The 27,031-nt window shown below is 41.6% G+C and overlaps 1 protein-coding gene across 2 annotated transcripts in view; it reads left to right on the top strand.

Annotated features, from left to right (window-relative positions):
• The first annotated feature begins 11,213 nt into the window (after positions 1 to 11,213).
• Positions 11,214 to 27,031, top strand: part of scn4ba (sodium channel, voltage-gated, type IV, beta a) — a 30,056-nt gene continuing 14,238 nt past the window's right edge. Inside the window, exon 1 of one of the 2 annotated variants that reach the window (XM_079887091.1) lies at positions 11,214 to 11,778. In XM_079887091.1, coding sequence (XP_079743217.1) covers positions 11,688 to 11,778 — 91 coding nt within the window. In that variant the 5' untranslated portion in view covers positions 11,214 to 11,687. The remainder of the gene's footprint in view (positions 11,779 to 27,031) is intronic. The other variant, XM_079887092.1, reaches the window with a different exon arrangement.

Genomic DNA, 27,031 nt, shown 5'->3' with positions numbered 1-27,031 from the left:
CAATGTTTAGAAATTAGCCTAGTCACTTTATTCTTATATGTTACATAATTGACAGACAGCGCTGTCAACAGGCATCTATTGCCAAAGCCCTTTTGCCTGAAATGAGTCACAAATATCATATATTGTGTTGCTATGGTGCTCTAAATGGTTGCTAGGGCGTAGCTTGATAGCTTCATAATGATCCTGAGAGACTGATTGGTCGTCTGAGTAAAATGAGCCCGCCCCCTTATCTCTATGACACTGTGATCCAGAGTTATGTTCAATACAAAATCCCTATTCAATTGACCATAGTAGGAAAAACGCATGCTATGGTATTCCAGGGTGACAATATCTAAATAAACCTTAAATGAGTAATTTTGTATTGAATTTATCTTGCTTTCATATAGCATTACAGTTCATAACATTAAAATTTTCTGTTTTACTTAAGAAATCACTGGCACAATTTACCCCAATGTATTCCCCTAAAGGCACAACTTCCCCCGCACCAGGGGCAAGTTGTGCCATGAGACCACTTTTTCCCCAAAAGCTATATTTCTGAAACAATTTATTTCAGATCCAAAGTTATTGTTCTCAGGGATGCACCACATCCTGAAATATATGTACATCGTTAAGTTGAAGGAATTACTGCCATGGCCTCACTTTAAAGTCACTTTGAGTAAAAACTGGCACAACTCACCCTACTTTCTCTACAGTCAATAGCCTACTCATCTGGATTGAAGCAGCAAACATTAAGTGTAAAAGTAAAAAAATGACATAACATTATTTAATATTTGAATCAAAGCTTATATAGTGTTTTGACATCGACAACCACAACCAAAAAGTGCATTTTACCTCAAACTTGCGACTAGTTAACTTTCTAAAAAAGGCGCAATCGCTTCTCGGGTCGACATTAACACACTGACAAAATTATATTCAGAATGTAAAATATTTTGATACCACTTTTTAATGTGTGATTGTAAGGTGTTCACGAGATAGAGATACTAACCTTTAGCGAACTGGCTTTCAACGTCGAACGAACACTCGTTCTCATGGAGACGCGGTGTGCACGGAGGGGAGGGGCTGTGTGTGTGTGTGTGTGTGCGCGCATGTGAGAGACGCATGAGTGACAGAGAGACGGAGGGAGAGCAGGGAAAGGAAATGCAGCTGAACGAATACGCTGCGTGTTTTAAATAGCGTTAAAAAATGAAAGACCTTGACAAAGACGAAAACTAAGGACATTTACTCTATAATTTTATTTTATTTTAGTTAGTTTTGCCAAACACACATTACAGTTTTAGTTAGTTATCGTTTTTTTGTAATGCCTCGTTTTTATTTTTATTTCAGTTAACGACAATGTTTTTTCCCTCCTAGTTTTCGTTTTTTCGTTAGTTTTCGTTAACGATTATAACCTTGATCTGTACTGGTGAAGAACCAAATGTTGTTTGATCTATTTTTTAATTTTTTTAGTAGCTTTGTCCATTCTCTCTTTTTGTCCCTTTCAAATAATTTTTTAATTAATCCAGATTCATGAAGTTCCCTTTCGAATGGGAACTCGCACTGCGTTCTAGGAAGCTAATGGGGAATGCCTCAGTGTGACCGGTGTCTGAAGAACCTGTTTAAACGCGACATTTGTATTGGCCGGTGACAGCCTATTACGTCGCTACTAGTGCGACCATGATGTATAAGAAGGCACAGTGAGAAAACATGTCATCTTCTTCTTCGTCTTCAGGGACTGTTTTGTTTGAGTACATGTAGTGGTAAGAAAGCATTTACTATGATGTGAAGATATTTGACACCAGATGGCGCACAAGACTTGTGTGTTATTTGTTTGGGCAAGGAGCATGCATGCTCAGTCCTCGAGGGGGCTGTTAGCGTGCACTGTGAGAGTTTTTCTTTGAAAAGCTCCACTCTCGTCTGTCCTTCTTCTTGAGAGAGGGGGGACAGGGACCTGTAACCCAAGGTTCGGGTCCTGCTCTCGCTGAGGCGGGAAGGAGACCGAGATTGTGGGGCTCTCAGGTGGAGCTCGCTGATGAGTTTGAGAGCGGTATAAATCTGTTGCACTCAGCGGCTGACAAGAGTGAGCTGCTGGAGGAAGATGTGTTATCTGTCACATCTTCTGATCTAGCAGTCAGTGTTCTGTTGAAAGACATGTTGAAATGTCTGAGCCCTCCTTGCCTGCCGTTATGGAACGCGCTACGGCCAGACTTGATCTGCCGTGGAAGCGCAAAAAGGAGACAGCTCGTGGGAGATGAGTTTTTATCTGGACATAACTGCCCAGCTACCGTGAGTCTTCCATGTTTTCCTGATCTCCATACTGAGATCGAGAAGGCATGGAAAACTCGCATCCATCTACATCAGCGTGTAAATCGTGCAAGGCTTTCCTATGGCCTCCTTTTATAAATAAATGAGCATCAAGTTGAGGGATTCTCTTTCCGCCTACTTGATAGACTTATTTTAGTAAAAGCTTAATTAGTACTTCCCTCACTTGAGGTATTCAGAGTACTCAGCTCCCCTAGAGCTATGTTTCTGCTCTGTAGGTCCTGGTGAACCCTCGGGTTAAGCAGTGTCACTCCCCTCACTTGGAGGCTCATTATGTTGAGTCTTGCTTCCCAGGACTTCCGTCTCTAGAATCCGGTGTGGTGTGTGTTATGAAACCACACAGAGACACGAAGGCTGAGGATACACATGCAGTAGTTTATTTAGAGGGTAATCCGCAATTGAAAATCCAAACATAGGCTAAGGTCAAATACCAGCAAGAAAGTCCATAAAATAATAGAGTCCAGGAAACACAAGCAATGAATAATCCAGAGCAACGAGCAGAATAAATCAAGACACGGGAAAACAGGATACAATGGCTGAGAATGACAGACATAACATACGCAAGACTTAACGAAGAGTGACTGAGAAACCAGGCTAGAAATAGGCAGAGGTAATGAGGTAAATGAGACACAGCTGTAAACAATCATAGATGATTAGACCAGGCAGAGAGTTATGGGTAATGAAGTCCTTAATAGAGTGGCAATAATCTGGGGTGGAGTTCCCTCTGGTGGCAATCAAGGGCACTCCAGCTGGTGAATGTAACACAGCCCCCTCCTAAGGAGCGGCTTCCAGACGCACCTAATATGGTCAGAGAAGTCCATGAGGCAGGCGGAGTGGAGGGCCAGGTCCATGGAATGGAAGAGGAACTGAAGACGAAGGAAGAGCAGGGAACCAAGGCGGAGCAGGCAGGACAGGTGGCCGGGGCAGCGCAGCCTGGATTGAAGTTCACCCCAGCGATGCTGGAGAACAACATGGCGGAGCAGATGACCACCACAGCAGATTAGCCGGGACTGAACATCCTCACAGCAGATCAGAAGACCACCACAGCCGAGTTGACAGGAGACTGAAGACCCCCAGGAGGGAGCAGAAGACCACCTTAGCAAGACTATAGATGGAGCAGGCAGGGCTGGAGTATGGAGCATGGAGTATGGTGTAGTTGGTGGATCTGGCAGAACTAGAGACTACCACGGCTGATCAGGCGAAACTGAAACAAATCACATTTAGGTTAATGTTGACCTCAGGGGCCAGGTCAAAGCAGGCAGGGTGTTCCAGATTGACCTCTGTGGTCATCTCAGGGCAGGTTGGAAGTTAATGAATGACCTCTTATGTCGTGTCTGGGCAGACAAGCAGTTCAGGAATAAGCTCTGCGGTCGTGTTGGTGCAAACAGGCAGTTCAAGAGTGAACTCCATGGTCTGGTCAGGGCAGACTGAAAACTTGGGGACGACCTCCGTGGTCACATCAGGGCAGACTGGAAACTCATGGACGATCTCCCTTGTCGCATTAGGACAAACAGAAAAATCTGGAGCTGAAGCGGGTTCTGGAGCGGACTCATGGGTTGGAGTGGGCTGTGGAGCGGACTCATGGGCTGGAGTGGGCTCTGAAGCGGACTCATGGGCTGGAGCGGGCTCTGGAGTGGCGGCCATGTTGGAAACAGGCTCTGGTGCGGCAGCCATGTTGTGAATAGGCTCTGGTGTGGGAACCACAGGATGGGAAGGTACAGAAAGCACAGGACTTACAACCATTATAACAAGACATTCTGGTGACCGTGGTGGGCCGGGGCTTGGTGTGTCCTGCCACCAACCCACCCCCAAAAACAATTTGTTAGGGGAAGGATCATCCTCTACTTTCCCAACAGTGAAGGAGAACCCAACTCAACTACAGTGCATACTCCAGAAATTCAATCAGCGACCCTCAAAGACCATCACAGTTGAGCTTAGAGGTCAGAGAAATTCACAATGTCTAAGAAGTCCTGGATGTGGTCCTCAAGAGATCTATTGCATTGACGCAGGCAGATGATTCTAACTGCTGGATTCATCTGTAGCTAAGTCTTCTGTTATGAAACTGCATGGAGACACGAAGGCTGAGGATGCTTAAGTGTTTATTTTTAGGGGCTAATTGACAATCGAAAATCCAAACACAGTCTAAGCTCAAATACCAGGAAGACAGTCCAAAAGGAATCACAAGCAAAGAATAATCCAGAGCAACAGGCAGAATGAATCAAAACACAGGAAAACAGGACACAATGGCAGAGAATTGCAGACATAACAAACTGGTTATTGCCTTTCTGAGATACCTTCTCATTGTAGGCCTCTGCTAGAGAGCTGAGTCTAGAGATTCTGTTTAAGCAGACAGGTTGTAGGCTGACTAGGTTAAGATAGAATGATGTCAGCCCCCCTGGTGATTCTAGGGGTCAATGCTTATGTCCCCCTGAAGTGATAGGCCAGGGTCTTTTTTTGTCCCTGGTCATATTCCCTTAAAGGAATCTTTCAATAGGTAAATGAGTCCAAGCCTTTGAGCTCTGCCCTGGGTCAAGTCCTTCCGTTTTACCTTGTGAGGTGAATGGTATGAGTGAACTTCCTGACTGAGGCATGCAGCTTGGGCAGTGGCCGTAGGGAGTAATGTCGCCAACAGCGAAATACTGGTGTGTACCTTTGGGGAATTTTACTCTGACAATTAGGCCATTTGAGTCTTTAGGGCTTAGCCACAGCCAATCTAGCATGCACTCCCCTCAGCATGGCGGAGTGGGCATTTGTTCCCCATTAGCGTCCTAGGACACAGTGCGAGTTCCCATTCGAAAGGGAACATCTCTAGTTACAAATGTAACCTTGGTTCTCTGAGAAGGGGAACAAGTCACTGCGTCTCATTGCCATGCTTCGGGGCTGCCTGCATGGTCCCTTCAGATGAAGAAGAGGATGACATTTTCTCTAGGTGCCCTTCTTATACCTCACAGGGACGTCATAGGCTGTCGCCAGCCAATACAACTGCCACGTTTAAACACACCCTTCAGACATTGGTCACGCTGAGGTGTTCCCCATTAGTGTCCTAGGACACAGTGTCTCGTTCCCCTTCTTAGGGAAGCAAGGTTACATTTGTAGCCCGAGACGTTAGTCATTTTTCATGCGCAGAAAGAAATGTGACTATCACATACTGTAAGTGTAATAACACCGTTTGAGGCTTGCCTATATCAAGCTTAAACTGAAGCATTTTTATATGTTTTTATATGTTTTATATGCAATTATATGTATTTGTATTTATTGTTTTGCATAGCAAATCCTACAAGTACTTTGTATTTGTACTTTGATATATTTTCCTGATATTACTTTTCTTATGAACAAATAACAGTAATTGCAATACCAAATCACATTTTTAAATAAACTAATTGAATAATAATATCAATAGAAACTCGTATTTGATGAGAGTTTTAATACGCAAAACAATCTCTTGTACACTGATATTTCGCAAGACATGCTTTGTCACATCAAAACCTTCAACTCTAAGTATTTGTTTGTATAATAATAATAAATATATATATATATATATACCATACTATAACCATGCTAAATTTCCACATGAATTGTAAGTTACTCTTTGTAAGTGTAATGAATTGTACGTTTTTTACACATAAATAATTTATGAAGTTCTGTCAGGAAACCTAAAAATGTGCTTCACATGGTAACATCTAAGTTAGCTGATTTAATTGATTTAACGTCACTGAATCAACCTGACTGACTATACCAACAAAAGTCATTTTTATGTTTCGGACAAGGTACAAATAGTTCCTTAATGCCGGGGACACATGAAACATTCTAAGACTGAACTGAACACACTTACAGAAAAAAAAACGTACACTAAAGCCCGGGACACACCAAACCGACGCCAAAGAACTAGCGTATGAAAGCCGACTGTGTTGTCGCCTGCACTTGAAAGCTGCACTTGAACACACCGAGAGAACTACTGCCGACTGTCAGCTAGAATGCTGAATGTGTGTTCTGCGCCTGCGTGTAAATTAGACAACTGTCTATTTCTGCAGATATATTCATCTATATTCGTCATTCAAAAAGGGAAACCGACGCTGCAGGCTGCAGATACACAAACCATAAACAGTGCGTGCTTACCGTTTTGAATATCAATCCTGCTAAACACTTTCTTTATTCCACTCCGCTCATGTTAATATTGAAATATTCGGCAAGGAACACTCAGGTAAGATGACGTAACATTAGAACAGCCTTCTATATAGCCTACCATTTGACTTCTTTGCTCGCTGTTTTGCTATTATTCTCGTGCACTGACTCAATGACTCACTGAACAGCCAATCAGAGTTCCCTCCTAAACGCGACTGCCTGACGCCGATTCAACTTGTCAAATCGGCCGAAAAAAAAGCCGACGAGGTCCAATTTCTGCCGACGGTGCGGAACACACCGAGAAAACTAAGTCGGCCGACGCTCTAAAACGGCCCGACGTTGCCCGACGGCCGATCGTCGGCTTGGTGTGTCCCGGGCTTTACAGTTGCCAATGCCTGGAGCAGATTTTAAACACGACTATGAACACAGACTGAACGCAACTGTCTCTGACTCTGAGCATTTGGGCATGATCAGTCGTAAGTATCAAATTACATTTATAATCGGCCTTACAGTTGTTAAGTGTGTCCCCGGCTTAAGGAAACAACTTCTTAAAAACAACTTTTTAAAGCTCTGCAATAAATAATAATGTAAAATACAATGAAATAAAACATTTACACATAGGCTACATTAGTATTAGTGAAGAGAGTTTAAAGAGATTCAGTTGCATTTATTCAAGATAAAAATGACTTGTACTTACCCAGTTTTGAACCATCAAACAAGTGCTCTTAAATTTTAAAGTGCAATTCTGTAAGTGAAGCCTGTCCTGCACATTAGTCCAAACTTCTCCTCCCCATCACATTCCACGCATCATAAAGTTGTAGAAAAAGAGGGAGCAAAAGAGAAACCGAGGTAGGGAGGGCTGCATCCTCCTGCAGACTCTCTTGTAGTTGTTCCTGGGATGCTAAAGGTCTGAAGAAATGCAGCATTGTACTTTAATGCAGAGTGAGTGAGTGAGTGAGTAAGAGAGAGAGACTGAGAGCGAAACACATAGAAGGAGATTCTAAGGTCACTGTTAACTTGAAATGCAGAGACTCTCTTACTCTCTACCTCTCCGGCTCGCTTTCTCCCTCCTCCTGCTGTTCTCCACACCTCTTCTCCTCCGCCCCTCCCCGTTCCTCTCCTTTCCCGTCTGGCGAAGTTTTGCAACATCATGCTCCCCTCGCTGGTGCAGTCCGGGGAGTCCAGCATCATTGATAAACAAACATTTCACCTCCAGGATGCTTTCCAGTATTTGTAAATCATTAGTTTGATAGGACAATTCGACGTGTGGCGTCCCGTATGTGACTTCCAGGTAAAATCTATCCATCCATATTAAGGTCACCGTAATAAAACATTATTTCCTTTTTATCTTCTATTGAATGGCCATTCTCAATCAGAAGCCAATGATAGTGTTTCTTGCTCCAAAGTGTCACCAACCTCTGTCTAGTTAATGCCTTCCTCCATTCTTCAACTAGGAGTGGGTCTCTCTTGTCCAATCTCTCTCTCTCTTTCACTCTCTCTCTCTCTCTCTCTCATTCTTTCTGGTTCTATACTGTAGATTGCAATATGGGAATTGCTCTCTCTCTCTCTCTCTCTCTCTGAATCTCCACCCTCACACTAGCACACATACATATGCTGTGATATGGACTCCCAAGGTCACATTGTCCTATAAGTATGTGTTAGTGTGTGTGTGTGTGTGTGTGTGCGTGTGTGTGTGTGTGTGTGTGTCCGACCACAGGGGGTTGATATTGAGTGCTCTCCTATAAATCACAACGGCCCACACAGGATGATATTCTTTCAGTCAGATATCTGAGTGTGTGTGTAAACATCTCTGTTTAGATCAGATGTGAAACAGCTGCTGTCTCTTTTTTTGGTATCACATCTGCATCGAGCAACAACGTTGTTCTTCCGCAAATGTTCCCGATCAAACCTAAAGATTCCCAGTCACAGTCATCAAATAAAATAAAAAAAACACTAAAATGTATTAAAATATAAAAAATGTATCTTTTCCATATATTATTATAAACCAACCCCATATGCACACTCAGAATATGTAATAAGTAATATAAGCGAGACATACCTGGATGACCTACCGTCATTCTATTAGATATCCAAAATGGCAAAAACAGCAAAAAAGACCTGCATATTGTAAGGGTGAAAGAAGGGGAAAACTCCAGATGTGAGAAGTGACTGTCTTTCCATTTTTGCCATTTTGGATTACTGTGGCCAGGATAATATCCTGTTTGTTGCTGTGTTTTTTTGGTGACTTTTCATTTAATTCCAGATAATATATAAAAGCAAGAGGTATTTATTTTAAAGTAAAATAGCAGAAACACACTTTAAAAAACAATTAGTTTTTTAGGTTTAAAAAAAAAAAGTATATATATATACTGGTCAAAATAAAGTCCAAATTTGAGCACCTCGTAGCGTCTTGAAGCTCTAACATTTGCAGACCACTGCTTGATATGATGAACTAATGAAATAAAATAAATACAATTTCAGGCTGTCCTATGCCTTACTAGTGAGTCATTACTGATATGTTGTTTCCCTTTTAGACCACAAGTCCAAACCACATATGCTTTGAACGACCAAAGCAATTGACTAGTCAAGTGTCATAGTCCATAAAACTCTGACCACAAGGCCCCCAGTCCACTTCTTCATGTATTAAGCTTTCCATTTTAACAGCTGCACTGCTGGCTCATCTGGCGTTCAATCCAATTGTTACAATTCTGGGGGGATGAGACCCAGATAATCAAATAATCTATGGGATAGTGCATTTCAGATTGCTTAGACTCAGAGCCAGACCTTTTATCGGAATAAACAGCCTGATCTCACGGCAATTCGTTCGAATTCTACGAGGTGGCTAATTCGTACGAATTCATACGACCTCACTTGTACGATTTTTGCTAAATCGTACATATTTTACGAATTTCCCAATTCGTATGAATTCATACGAATGACCTACCCCTGACCCCGCCCCTAAACCTACCCATCACGTGGGTTTAGACAAATCGTACAAATTCGTACGAGTGAGGTCGTACGAATTCGTACGAATTAGCCACTTTTTTATCACTCGTACGAATTCGTACGAATTGGTCGTGAAATAGCGTTGGAATAAACTTATCTCCACTTTGCAAATGATGTTGTGGACAAGAACCAACAATTCAGATTGGAAGATATGTGGATGACATGTAAAGCAACGATTAACGATACAATAATGGCTAATAAAACAAGAAATAAACACCAGAGATCAAAAAATCTGTCTGCACTAATTTAATAAGTACTTAAAATTGCACTCAATACACAATATACAGTTTTGCTCATGGATCTAATTAGTGCCTCATGCATCTATCTCTCAAAGATTTTATGGCACCAACCTTACAAAGTTTAAAGTATGTTTAAAACATGATGTGCACCCTGGAGAATTTGCGTAGCATTCAGCCAATCAGAGCTAGTGATTTTAGCCAGCTTCTGACATGTTTGTGTGCAATATGCATGAGAGGGTCAATGAAAATACTGCGGTCTGTGGGTGTGTTGTATAAAGCTGAGGCTACAGAATGCTTAGCTCGACATTTTCTCAAGCTATAAATATCTAGTATGTAGCTTGTGATATGCTTTAAAAAGGATCTTGCTAATCATAAGTTAATCATATTTTTTTAGCTAAAATAAACAATAGCAATTGACCTAAGCAAATAAAGTGTTATTTTACAAGTTGTTTTATAATGTTATTTTATTTATGAATGTTATTTAATGAATGCAATCTAAATTATTATTATGGGGACCAGGATATAAATGTCATAGAGGGAAGATCTGCACAAACAGCCAATCGAGTGTTTACAAGCCTAAAATAGCCACTATGGAAAACAAAACTGTTTAGAGGCATTACAACAGAGATTAAAACGGCATCATAAATTATGCACACATAATATATTTAATATCCTGAATGAGCACAGCTGGGATACTACAGGACTCTCAAGTGTCCATTACTTCATATTTAAAAATTCAGTCAAGCTAGGCAGTGTTCGATTGAGCTTCTCTTCCTGGAACTTTAATCATTGATCCAGTCCTGCATTGTAGGGTGGTTTGTGGTTGGTTTTACTTCAGACCTGGCAAAGCTCCAAAGAGAGAAACAGACTGAAAGAGGTAGACATCCATAGGAGGGAGGAAAAATCACTAAGGGAATCTTTGTAATTCCTTAATTGTTTTTCCTAGATGTCAATGAGATTAAATGGAGACCTTTGTTCGCTCCTGCTTCTCTTTACTAGATAGGCTTAGAATACAACTTGAATACAACTTGAAACTGGGATATATCAAATTATATATAACAGATAAATAAAAGGAAATTCATTACAGGGACATTTTTGACCCCTATGTTTTAAATATCTGGACAATTTGTGTCACTTTTAGTGGCATTTTTGCCCTGAAACGAGATTAATTTCTGACCTTGCTCCTGAGATTTGAAAGAGCAATCTCTGAGCAATAAAATATTATTGTGGGCAAAGCAACAAGCTCAGACAGAAAAGTAAGGGAGATGAAATTCGGAAGGCGGCAGTAAATGAATAATAATAGCGTACGCAGATATAAAAACAGAAAGGGGCAGAAAGAAAGAGTCCTATGTGCTCACAGGCACTGGCTATAACGGGACACACTGAAGGTTTTATGATTTTCACAGATGTGATTAGTCTAAAAGACAACCCCCCCCCCCCCCCCAAAACACACACGCATCCCCTCCTTATACACTCTCCCGCCCTCCCTTATTTCTCTCTCTCTCCCTCTCGCTCGTCCCGTACCTCTGCAGTGGCTTATTCTTTCCTGCGCCGGCTACAGACACACACCACCCCCCCTTCACCCCTCCTTCAATATGCTCCTCTTCAGGGGTAAGACCAACAGTCTCTTCCGACAGAAAGTGGAGCTCTGTGCTGCAGCTGCTGCTGAATGAATGCAGCGTTTCCTGCGTCTACAACCACACTGAGTGAGAGAGAGAGAGAGAGACAGAGAGAGTGTGTGTGTCAGCGAGACACTGCCGCAACTGAGAGCCACTGATCTGAAGATCAGAACAACGGATCAGGTCCTGCCTTCGTATTTCTCGAAGTACTGCTGCAAAGGGAGATTTAGGACAGGAAGGTACTCCGCAAGCCTTCCCCAGCTGAAAGTCTTTCTGAATTGATTTTGGGTCTTCCTCATATCTAAAGTATCCTGAAACAAGACACACAGCGGAAGACTCGACCAGGGACAGACAGACAGACAGACAGACAGACAGACAGACACACGAGGGCAGACAGTCTGACATGGAGTTGCAACGAGGTAGATCCTTCCTGCACAGATGTGCGGGATCCGGCGATGTGGTCCACGCAGGTCTGGTCGTCACACTTCTGATTGGTAAGTCTCTTGTAGTCTTTCCCTACTATCCCACACTTGTACCCCTCTCTAGCCGTTTAATCTTAAGCCCACCTTCCTACGCTTTCCAAATGGGGCAGCTGCCAATATGCTGCAGTTTTTGCATGGCTTGCCCAACTCGAGACTTTTTAAACAAGCTGGTTTACTTGTTGCTGTTTGTGGAGCTTGATTTCCTAAAAGATCTCGAGTTTCAATGTCTCGAGGGGCTACAGTCTGGGAGGACTAGGTTCTCTCTCATACCTCTGGTCAAAGAGAGGGATAGAGGGAGAGACAAATCATGTAAAAGCATGTCGGTATGTGGTACATATCAAGAGGGCATAATCAAGTTGGCATCAAACCTCTTAAATCAGTCGATATTGAATGTGATCATCAGTTCCACCTGTGCATTTTGGTTTATCGAAGTTCATTCTTAAACGTCTTTACCTCCAGCGGAGTAAATACATCTCATTAAGTTACTAAAATAAATAATCAGGTGACTTTGCTATTTCTTTTCAATCGCCCTTTCAGCTATGTCTGTTGTTCTCTGGGCCGTGACCTGTAAAGTTTGGGGGGAATACGCCCTCCACAGTCGATGTGGGTTTTTTAATGACTGATTCTTGAACTTTTACATTTGGTACCCCAAATCTTGATTACATTCTTACTGAAAGAATTTCTTCATATTTTCTTTTTTCTGCAATGACTTTTATATCAATATCCGATGATCTCACTGTAAAAGCATAATTTTTTTTTTTTTTTTTTTTTGTGGGATGTGGCTTCCTGCTTGGAGTGTCTATGATGTATTACACTGTGCGAGTCTTGAATCACACTGCACAAAAATATGCTGAGCCCACTGAATTTCGCCGCTGAATTACATTAATTATGTTTGAGCAGGTGGGCCTGATTCTTCCAAGAAAGCCCCCCTCTCCTTTCCCTTTACTGCTTGTGAAGGTGAACCAGAGGCCGTTAAACTAGGTCATTTTCACTCTCTTCTTCATAGTATGAACTCGGATGGTTAATATGATCCTCTGCAGAGTTCCCGGTGGACTCGGGGAGGTATGATGAATATGTTCATGGCACATCCGTCAGGTTATGAGAAGGTGCACCACTTAGGGGCGAATCATCATTTTGACAAACGACACAGTTTTACTGATAATTTGATTACACATTATTCTGTTGGTGTGCCTGCAATTGATAGAATGTGATGTTAATTGCAATATGAACAACACTCATTCATGTATTATCAGAGTTCATCAGATCGGTCTGCTTCCACGCCTGTAGGGAAAAAAATGGATTGAGAAGGAGAGAAGGTCAACTATTATTAACTACTACAAACACCTACACCATAGTATTTAACACTAAATACTTTTTTTGATACTCCATCAGGCCTGCGAAAGAAGAGGCTTTACTTGCTTATCAGGGGAAACGCGCCGAGACGTTTAGGTGACACAGGAATATTCTGAGGCCTGGAAGAAATGGTGAAAATGCTTCAGTTCTGGTCTTAAACAATTGTCCAATACAGTTTATTGGAACACCAAATGGACATGCTCCTGCACTTACTAATATTACTAATTAAATGAAAAGAACACACAGTTTCTCCTGTGCAGGAATGGATAAGACTTGGGCTCTATAAATAGTCTAAGAGCACATGTGTGTAATATCATGGCATGCGGAACGTGTGAAGAACATTATCTCCTCTACCGTCACTAGTCCATCACAAATGTGATTAGGAGCTCACATGCAAATCCCTGAACAGAATCATTAGCATCATTGAAAATTAGCAACATTATTAAATGACTGTAGGACCCACCAGATTTCAGGGAGAATATATTTATTTATTTGCGGTTCCCTTACGAATTTTCTTTTTTTTTTAAGTGTGTTATTAGTATTCTTCTTTTAAACAAAAAATAAGAATGTATACTTTCATTCTATTTTTTGTACTTCTCAGAAATGTTCTTTATGTACTTCTCAGAAATTTACTTAAAATTGCACTTAAGTATACTTGACAAACTGACAGAAGTATATTTGGCCTACTTGTACTCAATCTTTTGATCGACGTATACTTAAAAGTATAATTAAGTATTCTAAGTATGCTTGGCTCGTATTTACTCTTTTGATTGAGTATCCTATTAAATAGTGTTTTCACATAGTTTTAGTCTTTTTTTTTCTTATCTCTCTACAGATAAAACGTTGATGGGATAATTACGTTGCTACGCGGAAGTGATAAATAATTATTTATTATACATTTTTAAGGCCAGACAAGTAGTTTGTTAAGGGTTGGTTTGTAAAGAAGGACTACACACCTGCGCACATACACTCACCTAAAGGATTATTAGGAACACCTGTTCAATTTCTCATTAATGCAATTATCTAATCAACCAATCACATGGCAGTTGCTTCAATGCATTTAGGGGTGTGGTCCTGGTCAAGACAATCTCCTGAACTCCAAACTGAATGTCAGAATGGGAAAGAAAGGTGATTTAAGCAATTTTGAGCGTGGCATGGTTGTTGGTGCCAGACAGGCCGGTCTGAGTATTTCACAATCTGCTCAGTTACTGGGATTTTCACGCACAACCATTTCTAGGGTTTACAAAGAATGGTGTGAAAAGGGAAAAACATCCAGTATGCGGCAGTCCTGTGGGCGAAAATGCCTTGTTGATGCTAGAGGTCAGAGGAGAATGGGCCGACTGATTCAAGCTGATAGAAGAGCAACTTTGACTGAAATAACCACTTGTTACAACCGAGGTATGCAGCAAAGCATTTGTGAAGCCACAACACGCACAACCTTGAGGCGGATGGGCTACAACAGCAGAAGACCCCACCGGGTACCACTCATCTCCACTACAAATAGGAAAAAGAGGCTACAATTTGCACAAGCTCACCAAAATTGGACAGTTGCAGACTGGAAAAATGTTGCCTGGTCTGATGAGTCTCGATTTCTGTTGAAACATTCAGATGGTAGAGTCAGAATTTGGCGTAAACAGAATGAGAACATGGATCCATCATGCCTTGTTACCACTGTGCAGGCTGGTGGTGGTGGTGTAATGGTGTGGGGGATGTTTTCTTGGCACACTTTAGGCCCCTTAGTGCCAATTGTGCATCGTTTAAATGCCACGGCCTACCTGAGCATTGTTTCTGACCATGTCCATCCCTTTATGACCACCATCTACCCATCCTCTGATGGCTACTTCCAGCAGGATAATGCACCATGTCACAAAGCTCGAATCATTTCAAATTGGTTTCTTGAACATGACAATGAGTTCACTGTACTAAAATGGCCCCCACAGTCACCAGATCTCAACCCAATAGAGCATCTTTGGGATGTGGTGGAACGGGAGCTTCGTGCCCTGGATGTGCATCCCACAAATCTCCATCAACTGCAAGATGCTATCCTATCAATATGGGCCAACATTTCTAAAGAATGCTTTCAGCACCTTGTTGAATCAATGCCACGTAGAATTAAGGCAGTTCTGAAGGCGAAAGGGGGTCAAACACAGTATTAGTATGGTGTTCCTAATAATCCTTTAGGTGAGTGTATATATCACGCGCATACCTATAGACTAAACACGTGATGCGCATGTGCACTCCGTCGACGGTTTTGCGGGTTTGTGTTTTTGAGGTTTGCACAGAGATAACCTTTTTTTCAAAAAATGTCAAGGCTTGCACCTTGGAATCTATTTCAGGGTTTGCGTTCTCGAGCGTGACGCACAGTGACGCACTGTTTTGTGCGGATGAGCGGGCCGGAGTGCGTTGAGTGTTTTCTGTTAGAACGGTGTCGTGTTAACAGCCCCTAAGTTAATAACTAATGATCTTTGCAACGGAAGTGAATCAATCAATCAAAACTAACTTTAGCTGGACAATAACTTAATTCTAGAGCTGCTGTAAAGCCAAAACAAATCTCATACTGTAATTTCCTATTATCACTGTAAAGCTGCTTTGAAACAAACTATATTGTTAAAAGCGCTATATAAATGAAGGTGACTTGACTTGACTTGACTTATAAACTTACACTGTTTGAAAATATGGATTTATAATGAAAATAGATATGTTAGCTAAGTATCTGAATTTTTGTGTAGATATATGAATTAACTTCAAATCTACTTGACTCTTTCCCCTCTTTTCCTCCTTCGAAATCCTTTTCGGACATAGTCTTTGACAAAAATGCGATTTTTTTCAGCTTTCTGTTAAAAAATGTTGCTTTTTTAAAATAAAATTTTCCCACATTCAAGTGCTGATAAAAAAATGATGCATGAAGCTAAATGTTTTTAAAATGGAAAGCGTTAAAGTACAGTTAAAGGTTTATTTCAAGTTTAAAAAATGGATATCTAAATAGGAACATAGTAGTACATTTAAAGTGCATAAATAATATATAAGCTAAATAGTAAACTATAATTATGGTGTTATGTTCACTTTAAGAAAACAGACAAGTTGCAGTATATAACTACTAAACTAGTAGTTCCAGAAAAAAACAGCTCAGTTCCAGAAAAAAAAACAAATTTGTGAGACAATTGGTAAACAATGGCTGAGTGTCTCACAAATGGTGCACAACATCAAGTAATTGCAACATCCAATCAAAATAATTACTTTTGAATGGCCGTTATTGTTTTGATGATGATGTAGTAAAAGCATCTACTGGCAGGAGCTAAAAGCCAAAGGTAACCATCTAAATCTTGCCATCCCTGCAATGCTAAATATGCTGTGTAAATGGTTTGTCTTAACATTCTATTTGTTGAGGCTGCATTGAGAATGACCCTGGCCTGAAAGGGTCTTTGGTTTACAGTAAGAGCTGTCGGCTCTAAAGTTTGTGCATGATATGCTGATGTCATAGGATGTTCTGGGCAAGACGTGGAGTTCTGTTACAGAGAGCAGTCATTGTTATCCAGCACTCTCCTCAATTTCTTTCACTCAACTCCTCTCTTTTTTCTCCATCTACTCTATGTGTCTTATTAAGTAGCAATATGAACCTCATTCCAGTACAGATTAGTGTTTGTGGTGTATATTATGGGTATTGATTATCTCCCATATATATATATATATATATATATATATATATATATATATATATATAAAACGAAAATGTACATAAAGTCACATAAACAAACAGACATGTACATGCAATTGTGTGTATATTGTATATGAAAAAGGAAAACAAAAACAATTCTTAAGTGGTGATTAAAATATTTATTGGGTAAAAAGGGAAAATAAATTAATCTTAATAAATGATTTATTATAAATATTGCACAAAAATATCCAGTGATATTTCCAGAAAGGATTCTGGTGTACCTTGTCTCTCATTTCTACTCAGTTGTTTCATATGCTCCCAAATGTTTCATTCATTATATAGTTGATTTGTATTTATTTCATTTCTGTTTTTAGGATCTCTACAACTTCATTACCTTCATATAATAAATTATTGTGTGGCATCTTATGACTGATTTTAAAACATTTGACTATCTTTTTATTATCTCATTGACCAAATAAATTAGCAGCACACATGTGCTGTACTGTAAACAAATATTCATTTTAAATTAACTTTATAGAATCACAATTGCTCAAATCCACAACTGTTACATTATTCGCTATTATCTTGCAATGAGGAACTTTAACTTATAGTCAAGGGAATGGCTTGTCTGGGATAGAGATAATGAGATATGATAGTTGACTGAAAATTGATGGCCTGAATACAGGAAAGAAAAAGATGCTTATGAAGGTCAGAGTAATGGGAGAAAGGGGGATTGTTTGCTTTAATTAGTTTTGTTCTCTAGAGTGATAGTCAGTAGAAAGGTGGGTGTAGATTTAAAGGGAAGTTATTATGTGAATCAGATCTATGACAGAATAATATAATTTATCTTAGAAACCTTAGGGTTTTTGTTTTAAACTGGATAATTTGGTTGTATTGTTTTTGTTTTATTTCATCTTAACAGTAGAATTTAAACAATTTTGGCCTTTAAATAGCCTTTTGGGTAATTTTTATCAACCATTTATTTATTTAATTTACTAAAGGAAAAAAAATAGCTTATTCTCAATTCACACTATGATAATATAGTCAAGACCAATGTAATTTTTGTATTATTTATCGTTGCATACTGCTCCAAGACTTGGGTTGAAGGTCCAAATGCAGCTTTATTGGGACATGCCACAGGGTCAAACACATGGTCAAACAATCCAAATTAGGGATTGTGTTTGGATCCCTAGCAGGCAGAGCAGGTGACCAGGGCGAAGCAGGAAGAGCAGGTGACCAGGGTGGAGCAGGCAGAGTAGGTGACCAGGGTGGAACAGGCAGAGCAGGTGACCAGGGTGGAGCAGGCAGAGCAGGTGACCATGGTGGAGCAGGCAGAGCAGGTGACCAGGGTGGAACAGGTAACCAGGGTGGAGCATGCAGAGCAGGTGACCAGGGTGGAGCAGGCAGAGCAGGTGACCAGGGTGGAGCAGGCAGAGCAGGTGACCAGGGTGGAACAGGCAGAGCAGGTGACCAGGGTGGAGCAGGCAGAGCAGGTGACCATGGTGGAGCAGGCAGAGCAGGTGACCAGGGTGGAACAGGTAACCAGGGTGGAGCATGCAGAGCAGGTGACCAGGGTGGAGCAGGCAGAGCAGGTGACCAGGGTGGAACAGGCAGAGCAGGTGACCAGGGTGGAGCAGGCAGAGCAGGTGACCAGGGTGGAACAGGTGACCAGGGTGGAACAGGCAGAGCAGGTGACAAGGGTGGAGCAGGCAGAGCAGATGACCAGGGTGGAGCAGGCAGAGCAGGTGACCAGGGTGGAGCATGCAGAGCAGGTGACCAGGGTGAAGCAGGCAGAGCAGGTGACCAGGGTGGAACAGGCAGAGCAGGTGACCAGGGTGGAACAGGCAGAGCAGGTGACCAGGGTGGAACAGGCAGAGCAGGTGACCAGGGTGGAGCAGGCAGAGCAGGTGACCAGGGTGGAGCAGGCAGAGTAGGTGACCAGGGTGGAGCAGGCAGAGCAGGTGACCAGGGTGGAACAGGCAGAGCAGGTGACCAGGGTGGAGCAGGCAGAGCAGGTGACCAGGGTGGAGCAGGCAGAGCAGGTGACAAGGGTGGAGCAGGCAGAGCAGATGACCAGGGTGGAGCAGGCAGAGCAGGTGACCAGGGTGGAGCATGCAGAGCAGGTGACCAGGGTGAAGCAGGCAGAGCAGGTGACCAGGGTGGAACAGGCAGAGCAGGTGACTAGGGTGGAACAGGGTGGGACAGGCAGAGCAGGTGACCAGGGTGGAACAGGCAGAGCAGGTGACCAGGGTGGAACAGGGTGGAACAGGTAACCAGGGTGAAGCAGGCAGAGCAGGTGACCAGGGTGGAGCAGGCAGAGCAGGTGACCAGGGTGGAGCAGGCAGAGCAGGTGACCAGGTTGGAACAGGGTGGAACAGGTAACCAGGGTGAAGCAGGCAGAGCAGGTGACCAGGGTGGAGCAGGCAGAGCAGGTGACCAGGTTGGAACAGGGTGGAACAGGTAACCAGGGTGAAGCAGGCAGAGCAGGTGACCAGGGTGGAGCAGGCAGAGCAGGTGACCAGGGTGGAACAGGGTGGAACAGGCAGAGCAGGTGACCAGGGTGGAACAGGGTGGAACAGGTAACCAGGGTGAAGCAGGCAGAGCAGGTGACCAGGGTGGAGCAGGCAGAGCAGGTGACCAGGGTGGAATAGGCAGAGCAGGTGACCAGGGTGGAGCATGCAGAGCAGGTGACCAGGGTGGAGCAGGCAGAGCAGGTGACCAGGGTGGAACAGGCAGAGCAGGTGACCAGGGTGGAGCGTGCAGAGCAGGTGACCAGGGTGGAGCATGAAGAGTAGGTGACATGGGGCTGGTTTCACAAAGCTATTTTAGACCGATCTATAGTGTTAGACAAGTCTAAAATTTGCTCATAGACTAGTCTAATGCAAGTTAGACTGTTTCACAAAAATAAAGACTGATTTAATTTAGACCAAAAAAATTAGACACCTTACCCCCAGGCTAACTTAGGTCTAAAGGAGGTCGCACACCGGACGAGAAGCGCAGCGCCACGTCGCATCTAGGACAACTCGAGGTATCGCACACCGAATGCACATTTTCTAATTTCATGGCCAGCGATATTGTTATGTTTAAGGACATTATGTAATTAAGATAATGTCTGTAATGTCATAACTATGTAATGATTGTACTGTACAATTAAATACAATCGTTGCAAACTAAAGTCTGCAGTCTGAACACTTTACCTCAGAGCGTCCGTTAACTGAATGAATTGAGAATATCACCTGAAAATCCGATAACATCAGCAGTTTTCATCCACGCAGCTGATTTCTGTAAATGAAGGTAAAACTAAATGTATATTGCAGGACAGGGTGAAGTCAGCATATACATTAACGACGATTTGAGACAAATATGAGACAAAAATGTAAATGCCGCTCTGTGGCGCGGCAGGATTTTGAACAAGGTCCTGAGCCGTTGCTGGGCGCTGCGGACAGACGCTGAATGGCGCCGCCAGTTTGCACTGCGTTGAGATTTTATGCAACAGGAACTTTTCTGAATGCTGTTGGTGACACAGTGGGTCTCAGCAAAACTTCTGTGTCACAGGTGGTATACAGGGTATCTTGTACCATGTTTTTGCATCTTTTCTGTACGTCTTTAACGCTCCGCTCAATGATCGGATTAACGCTGTTAACTGTCGTAGCAATCTTTTTCCAAATTAAACATTTCTTCTTGTTACTACATTCTCCGCTAAATTGCCCAAGTAAAATGTCCTTGTAACTGTTATACTCCTCCAACAAACACATACTGATGACCTCCATGACAGAGCTGGCTGGGCTAAAACCACCAAAACATAGCTGATGACCACTATGGTGGAGCAGACAGAGCTGGTTACCATCATGGCGGAGCTGAAGACCACCAGGGCGTAGCTGAGGACCACCATGGTGGAACAGGCAGGACTGAAGACCACCAAGGCATAGCTGAAGACCACCAGGGCAGATCAGGAAGAACTGGAACCAAGAGCACAGCAAGGTTAGGGTTTGGACTTTAGGGCTGTGTCAAAAAAGGCAGGATATAACAAATTGAGTCTTCAATCACAGTCTCCTTGACAGATACTCTGGAACTTAGAATGACCTTTCTGGCCGAAACGATACAGTTCATAGGCAACCTCTGTGGTCGTGACAGGACAGACTGAGAGTTCATAGACGACATCCGTGGTCGTGTCAGGCAGACTGAGAGTTTGGGGACAACCTCCGTGGTCGTGTCAGGGCAAACTAAGAGTTCGAGGACGACCTCCATGGTCATGTTAGGGCAGACTGAGTGTCCGGGAACGACCTCTGTGGTTGTGTCAGGGCAGACTGTGTGTCCGGGAACGACCTCCATGGTCGTGTCAGGGCAGACTGTGTGTCCGGGATCGACCTCCGTGGTTGTGTCAGGGCAGACTGAGTGTTCTGGGTATTCAGGAGTGAATGCCACCGCCTCAAGACAAGCTAGAGAGCAGTGTGCAGTCCAAACACACATAATGGCAGATGCTATCACTGGCAGAGCAAACAACGGTGGTATAAACTCTGGAAATGCCGGACTTTAAAGGGCTGGGACCACCAGGATGTCATCCGCTCGCACAGACATCAATGGTTGGTCCACTAAACTGGAAGCCAGTCTCAAAGCACTAGGAACCACTTCAGTAGCTTGAGTTGCAGCATCCATGACGGCTGGAGACTCTGGCGTGGTGGGTACAGCATGAATGTTAATTTCATCCTCCACAACACCCACAGAAAAATCAGAGCCACTCGGCTGCAATACAAGATCTATATAATGTTCTGGAGTCCAGTGAGGATTATGCAATGGCATAAGCAAACTGAGCGGCTCAGATAGACGAAGATGAAGATGATGAAGACCTCTAATGATAAATGTATAATTTCTTATTGAAATCTCTGACTTATTTCAAACTTTGCCATTTGGCAAATCTGAGCACAGTTTGAGCCAATGAGACACTAAAACTTTAGAGGAGACACGTGAGATTACTGAGGTCTTCTTCACAGAAAAACAATCTGGGAGGTTGAAGCTGAATAAGATTCTACAATATGTCCATAAAGACATCTCATTTGTCATTTTTCTTTCCTGTGGGAATCTGACTAACTGACTGCCCATCCATAAGAAACACTAAACAACCTGGATCATCTGTTTGCAGGTCATCCATCAATAAAAACGGAAACCACTTGACAAAGTGACTTGTGGTAAAATGATCAGAATGATGCCTTCCCCATCTCAACGCAATGCCGTAATCTGTACATTAAGTGAGAAAGCATTACTGTAAACCAGAGCCCCTCTCGCTTATCCTGTAGACTACACTCAGAGTCTCTCATGGGGAATTAGGGCCAATGGAAGGAGATGGGGTGAATGGGGGTACAGAGAGAAGATGGAGGGATGGAGAATGAGTGTGGAAGAAAGACCAGCAGCAATGGTGATTATATTGTCTGCTGCAGTATAAAATTAATTTAGTCATTTAAGAGAAGACGAATGCAAGAATGCAAAACTGCATAAAAACCTGTCACGTGAATATAATTATACAGTAATTATTAATGTACATTCACACACAATTTTGGCAACACTTTTCAAAAAGGTTTCATTAGTTTCATCAGTTACCCAGACAGCAACCTAGTGTCGGCCCAGATCTGGCCCACATTTGGGCCGTGTGGAATCCACGTGTACCAGATGTGGGCCGGATCTGGGCCGACACTATGTTGATGTCTGGCTAACTACTTTAGTTAACGTGAACTAAGAATGAACAATACTTCTAAAAGTATTTATTAATCTTAGTTCATTTTAATTTCAAAATGTATTAATACATCATTCAAATCATATTAACATTATATTAAATGTTAATAGGTAAAATATGAAATGTACAATATATTTTTTTACCAAAAGTTTAGCAGGAATTTTTTTTTTTTACTGTGAAGAAAACCATGAAGTGAAAAGAAATGGCTGGATATGAAGAAAGGGATAAAATGGCAGTGTTAAGAGTGAGTAGGAGGAAATCTAAAGAGGTAAAGAGAAAGAAGATGTAATGGCTTTGAGGAATGTGGAGCACTTTTAGCTGGATGCGGATGGACGAAAGCCACCTATCAGAATTTCAGACAGTTTAAAGACCTGGGATAAAAGGCAAAAATAAAAGACAAATCAGAGTGTTCCCCACATGCTGACCTTACCCGGAGGTAAAAGTGAACTCATCCTGAAACAGTTCACTCAGCATAAAAAAAAAAAAGGTCTGAGTTGAGAAGATGAATTATTCACTGATGTCCAGCTTTGCAACTACTGTATTAGGAGGGACCATTATTCAGGTGGCAGGTATTACTGTATTAAAACTACACTTAAATTAATTTAAATCCATTTCAGTTCCAGTTTCAGTCTTTCTCCTCCGTCTGTTGCCACCCAACTCACCCTGTCAGAAGGCAAAAAGTGTAAACAGTGAATATAATCCAAAATAATCCCTTCACATTCCCATCAATCCTATATATATTGTATACATGGTGAATGGCACATAGTGCAATATATAGGGGATAGTGAATTATTCAGACAATGTAAATATGCTTTCAATCGGGTGAATGAAGTCTGGTTTCACGTTAGTATCACCACAGAAAACGTATCGGACCCATTTGAATTCTGCAAAGATTGCTATATTTTAAAGCGAGATTAGGAGGAAACTGCAGCTTTACTGAGCTCAACGGCCCAGGCCGAGTTGTGATACAAACTAAACGCTATTGGCTATTATATAAAGGGGAGGAGCTGTTCAATATGCCCCGCCTTGTTTTCGTCAACACATTGACTAATGCTACGTGTTTCAATGCACTTCAGTGGGCCTTGTATGTAATATAGAAATGTATATTTATATTTACAAGTACATATGAGCATATATATTCATGAAGATATATTAAACTCCCTGCAATTTGTACCTTGATATCACGCAAATATTTCTGCACGTTTTCGCTCGTGTGATTGTCAAACTCGCCTTTTCTGCTACAGCCGCCTTGTGAGTGTATAACGCGCCACGCCATTATTCACAGCTAATAAAGAAAAATAGGCAAACTAGACAAGCGTTTGTTCAGAACTTGATTTTAGTGTTGTCATAGGTACCAACTTCGGTACCAAATTGGTACTGAGCGCAGGAGCTGAAGACTAAAATGTTATTATTTAATATTATCATTCTTTATTTGCATTCATAATAATTTGTAACCACTGTATTCTGTGAATCATAGTGTTCTTGGATATATGTGCAAGAGTGGGAATGGGTGTGCTGGAAGAGTCAGAGGCAAGGATGTGTATGCAGTGTAACAACTTAGTTTCCACGTAAGCATTTGCTGACTTAAGGATTGGGTGTTGTTCCTCTGAGCGTATAAAACTCAAAACTCAACCTCATCCTCTATCAGCGGATATATTAGGGATCCACTGATAGACACCTGTTAGAATAAAAAACCCAATTGTACTGCGCATGTGTCGAACTCGGCCTTCCGCGCATGTGCGGTTGAGTATCGATATATATATCGAGCTGCCATTTGATTCTGCTGATTCATGCATTCTGCCTATTCGGAAGAATTTGTTGTCAATGCATTGGAAAAAAACAGTTGGCACACTAAAGGCCTGTTTACTTCAAGAAGGATAATTATAAAGATAATGATAACATACTAAACAAATAAACTTATTTTATTTCAGGTAGTTTCCAAGGCAACATTTCTCATTTTCATTTAGTTTAACTTGCCCCCCGGTTTGAGACAAGGCTAGTCCCAGACTGAAATGCATGTTTTAACTGAAAGCAACTTGCACTGACATATCTTAAAATATGTCACTGCCATTATTTCTCAAGATGCCCCCAGTTATGTGTTTTTATAAGGCACTGTTTTAAAAGCTACTTAAATGTCATAATTGAATTAAGGCCTAATCCTGGCTTAATCTAAGCCATGTCTGTGAAACCAGGCCTTCATGTACTAAAATAAATTAAACTAAAACTGAAAAGAAATTTGAAAAAGGTATGTGAAACTGACAAAAATGCATAACAAAATTACTAAAACTTTAACTAAAATTAAAACAAAACCAAAAAATATTAAAACTAAAATCAAATTTAAAATAGTAATAAAAACTATAATAGTATCTGAATTATACTAAAACAACACTGCTATGCACACATACAAAAGATGAGATCATAAATTTACTTTAAGGATGCAGAACTATTCATAAACTTTGAAAACAAGCTTTAAGTTTATGCACCACAGATCCAGAGTCCAGGCACAACAGTGACCATGAACTTTCTCATTCTGCTTTGGTGTTGATAATGCCATCATGGCACACAGAATGGCATGTCACCTACGCTAAACAGATCAGAGTGAATATACAGGGTGCCTCAATTCACTCTATAAATAACATATAGCAGCACCCCAAGGACAGCTAAGGCACAACTGTCGACAGACAAAGGCAATAAATAACATGGGCCACCGAACATTTACTGTTCAACAAATCAGAGAGATAGAGAGGGAGGGAGGTGGGGTTCAGGTATTCCTAAAATGAGATTGGGTTTTAATTAAATTCCACAGCGACTGAATGAAAACATTGTAGGTTTTAATAATTAAGTTGAGGAATTTATCCAAACACAACGGCATTGAAAATGATGAAATGGAATGGAGACTGTAGGGATGAAGGTTAGCGTTTAATTAAACCAGTTTGTAGATTAGACACATCAAGTCATATGATGGACACACGCAAGTAATCTGCTGATTTAGTCATCATTTCTTTCCCAGAGGTTCAACATTGGTATTCTTCGTAAGTCTGCTAAATGAATAAAAGTAAATATGCAGAGCCAGAATGGCACATTTTGGCAGACTTCCCCTTAATTATCATTGCGTCTTGTGGTGTTTGGAATAATATCTATTCAGTTTCCTCACTATGACTGGGTGGGCAGAGTTTTGTTGAGGTGTAAATGTAAGCGGTTGCAATCGGATCCACACTGCTGAAGGTATCCACAGCAGTGAGAAGTCTTGTTCAGCACTTGTTCTACAATTGCTTTGGTTGGATTAATTATCAAAATCGCTGGGCTGTTAAGTCATTCACTGTTGTGATGAAAAGCAATAAAACGATTTGCCGGATTGCAGAGGAACAGACATGTTCTTGCTTTCCACTTTCTTCTGCTCTTTTTCAGGATAGAATGTTTGCAAACACTTCCTTGCCATATGTGCTAAAGTAGACTATTGTTTCTCATTTTTAATGTTTTCTGCACTAATAATATAATAGCAGGCCTAATAATTTATTTGGTGTGAAATATGTGCCTTAAAAACATGCTAACAACATTTTTAAAACATTTTGGGCCCTATTTTAATCTAAGCGCATGGTCTAAAGCGCACTGCAAGTTCACTTAGGGCGTGTCCGAATCCACTTTTGCTAGTTTAACGACGGGAAAAATGGTCGGCGCACCAGGCGCATGGTCTAAATTTTATGAGAATTATTATTATATTATATATCTCATAAATTATTATGAGAATAGGGACAACCCTTTTAGACTCTAAAAGGGTTGTCCCTATTCTCATAATGAGTAATGGGTGTGTTTTGGGATTTACATGTGTTAACCCAATCAGAGTCTCATCTCCCATTCCCTTAATGCCAGTTGCGCTCGCTCACGCCATGGCAGATTCGCTATTTACATGACGGAATTTGATAGTGGAAAGACCGAAGCCGTCTCCAGAGCGCAAACGGATCTGCTCGTGTGCAAGGTAAAAGTGCGCAAGCAGACCATCAACGGGACAAGCCGGATTCCACCATATCTTTATGTACACAATAATCATATTTTACATTGTAATCCTTTTATTTTAAAGCTACACTGTGTAACTTTTTTAGTTGATTCTTAGCAAAAAACACTTAGTTCTTTCAAAAATATATGTGCTCATTAATGTATATTTACTTCTTTCAAGTAATAAAGTATTCTCTTAAGTTTATAATCTGCCATTGAAAGTACATACGGGTGAGGGGTTCGAATGCCGGTCGCCATGTTGCCCCTCCATCTTGAAACTACATTAGCCAAAGAGGGACATACCTGTAAATTCAAGCTTCGCCTTTTGCGTTTTTCACTCAGTGATACCGTGACGAATGCGAGGGGGAGATTACTCGCGAGCTCGCGAGTGCCGGCAGATTTGAAAGATGTGGTGTGTGTGTGTGTGTGTGTGTGTGTGTGCGTGCGTGCGTACTCACATTTGAAAGAGAGAATTAAAACGTCAACGCGACAGACAAATCAGCAAGACCATAGTCAATATTGGAGTAACTTTAACC

This window comes from Squalius cephalus (assembly GCF_949319135.1).
Source record: "Squalius cephalus genome assembly, chromosome: 11".
In the NCBI taxonomy this organism is placed as follows: domain Eukaryota; kingdom Metazoa; phylum Chordata; class Actinopteri; order Cypriniformes; family Leuciscidae; genus Squalius; species Squalius cephalus.
The sequence above is the reverse complement of the archived record's forward strand: the minus strand, read 5'-3'. Positions and strand labels throughout refer to the sequence as shown.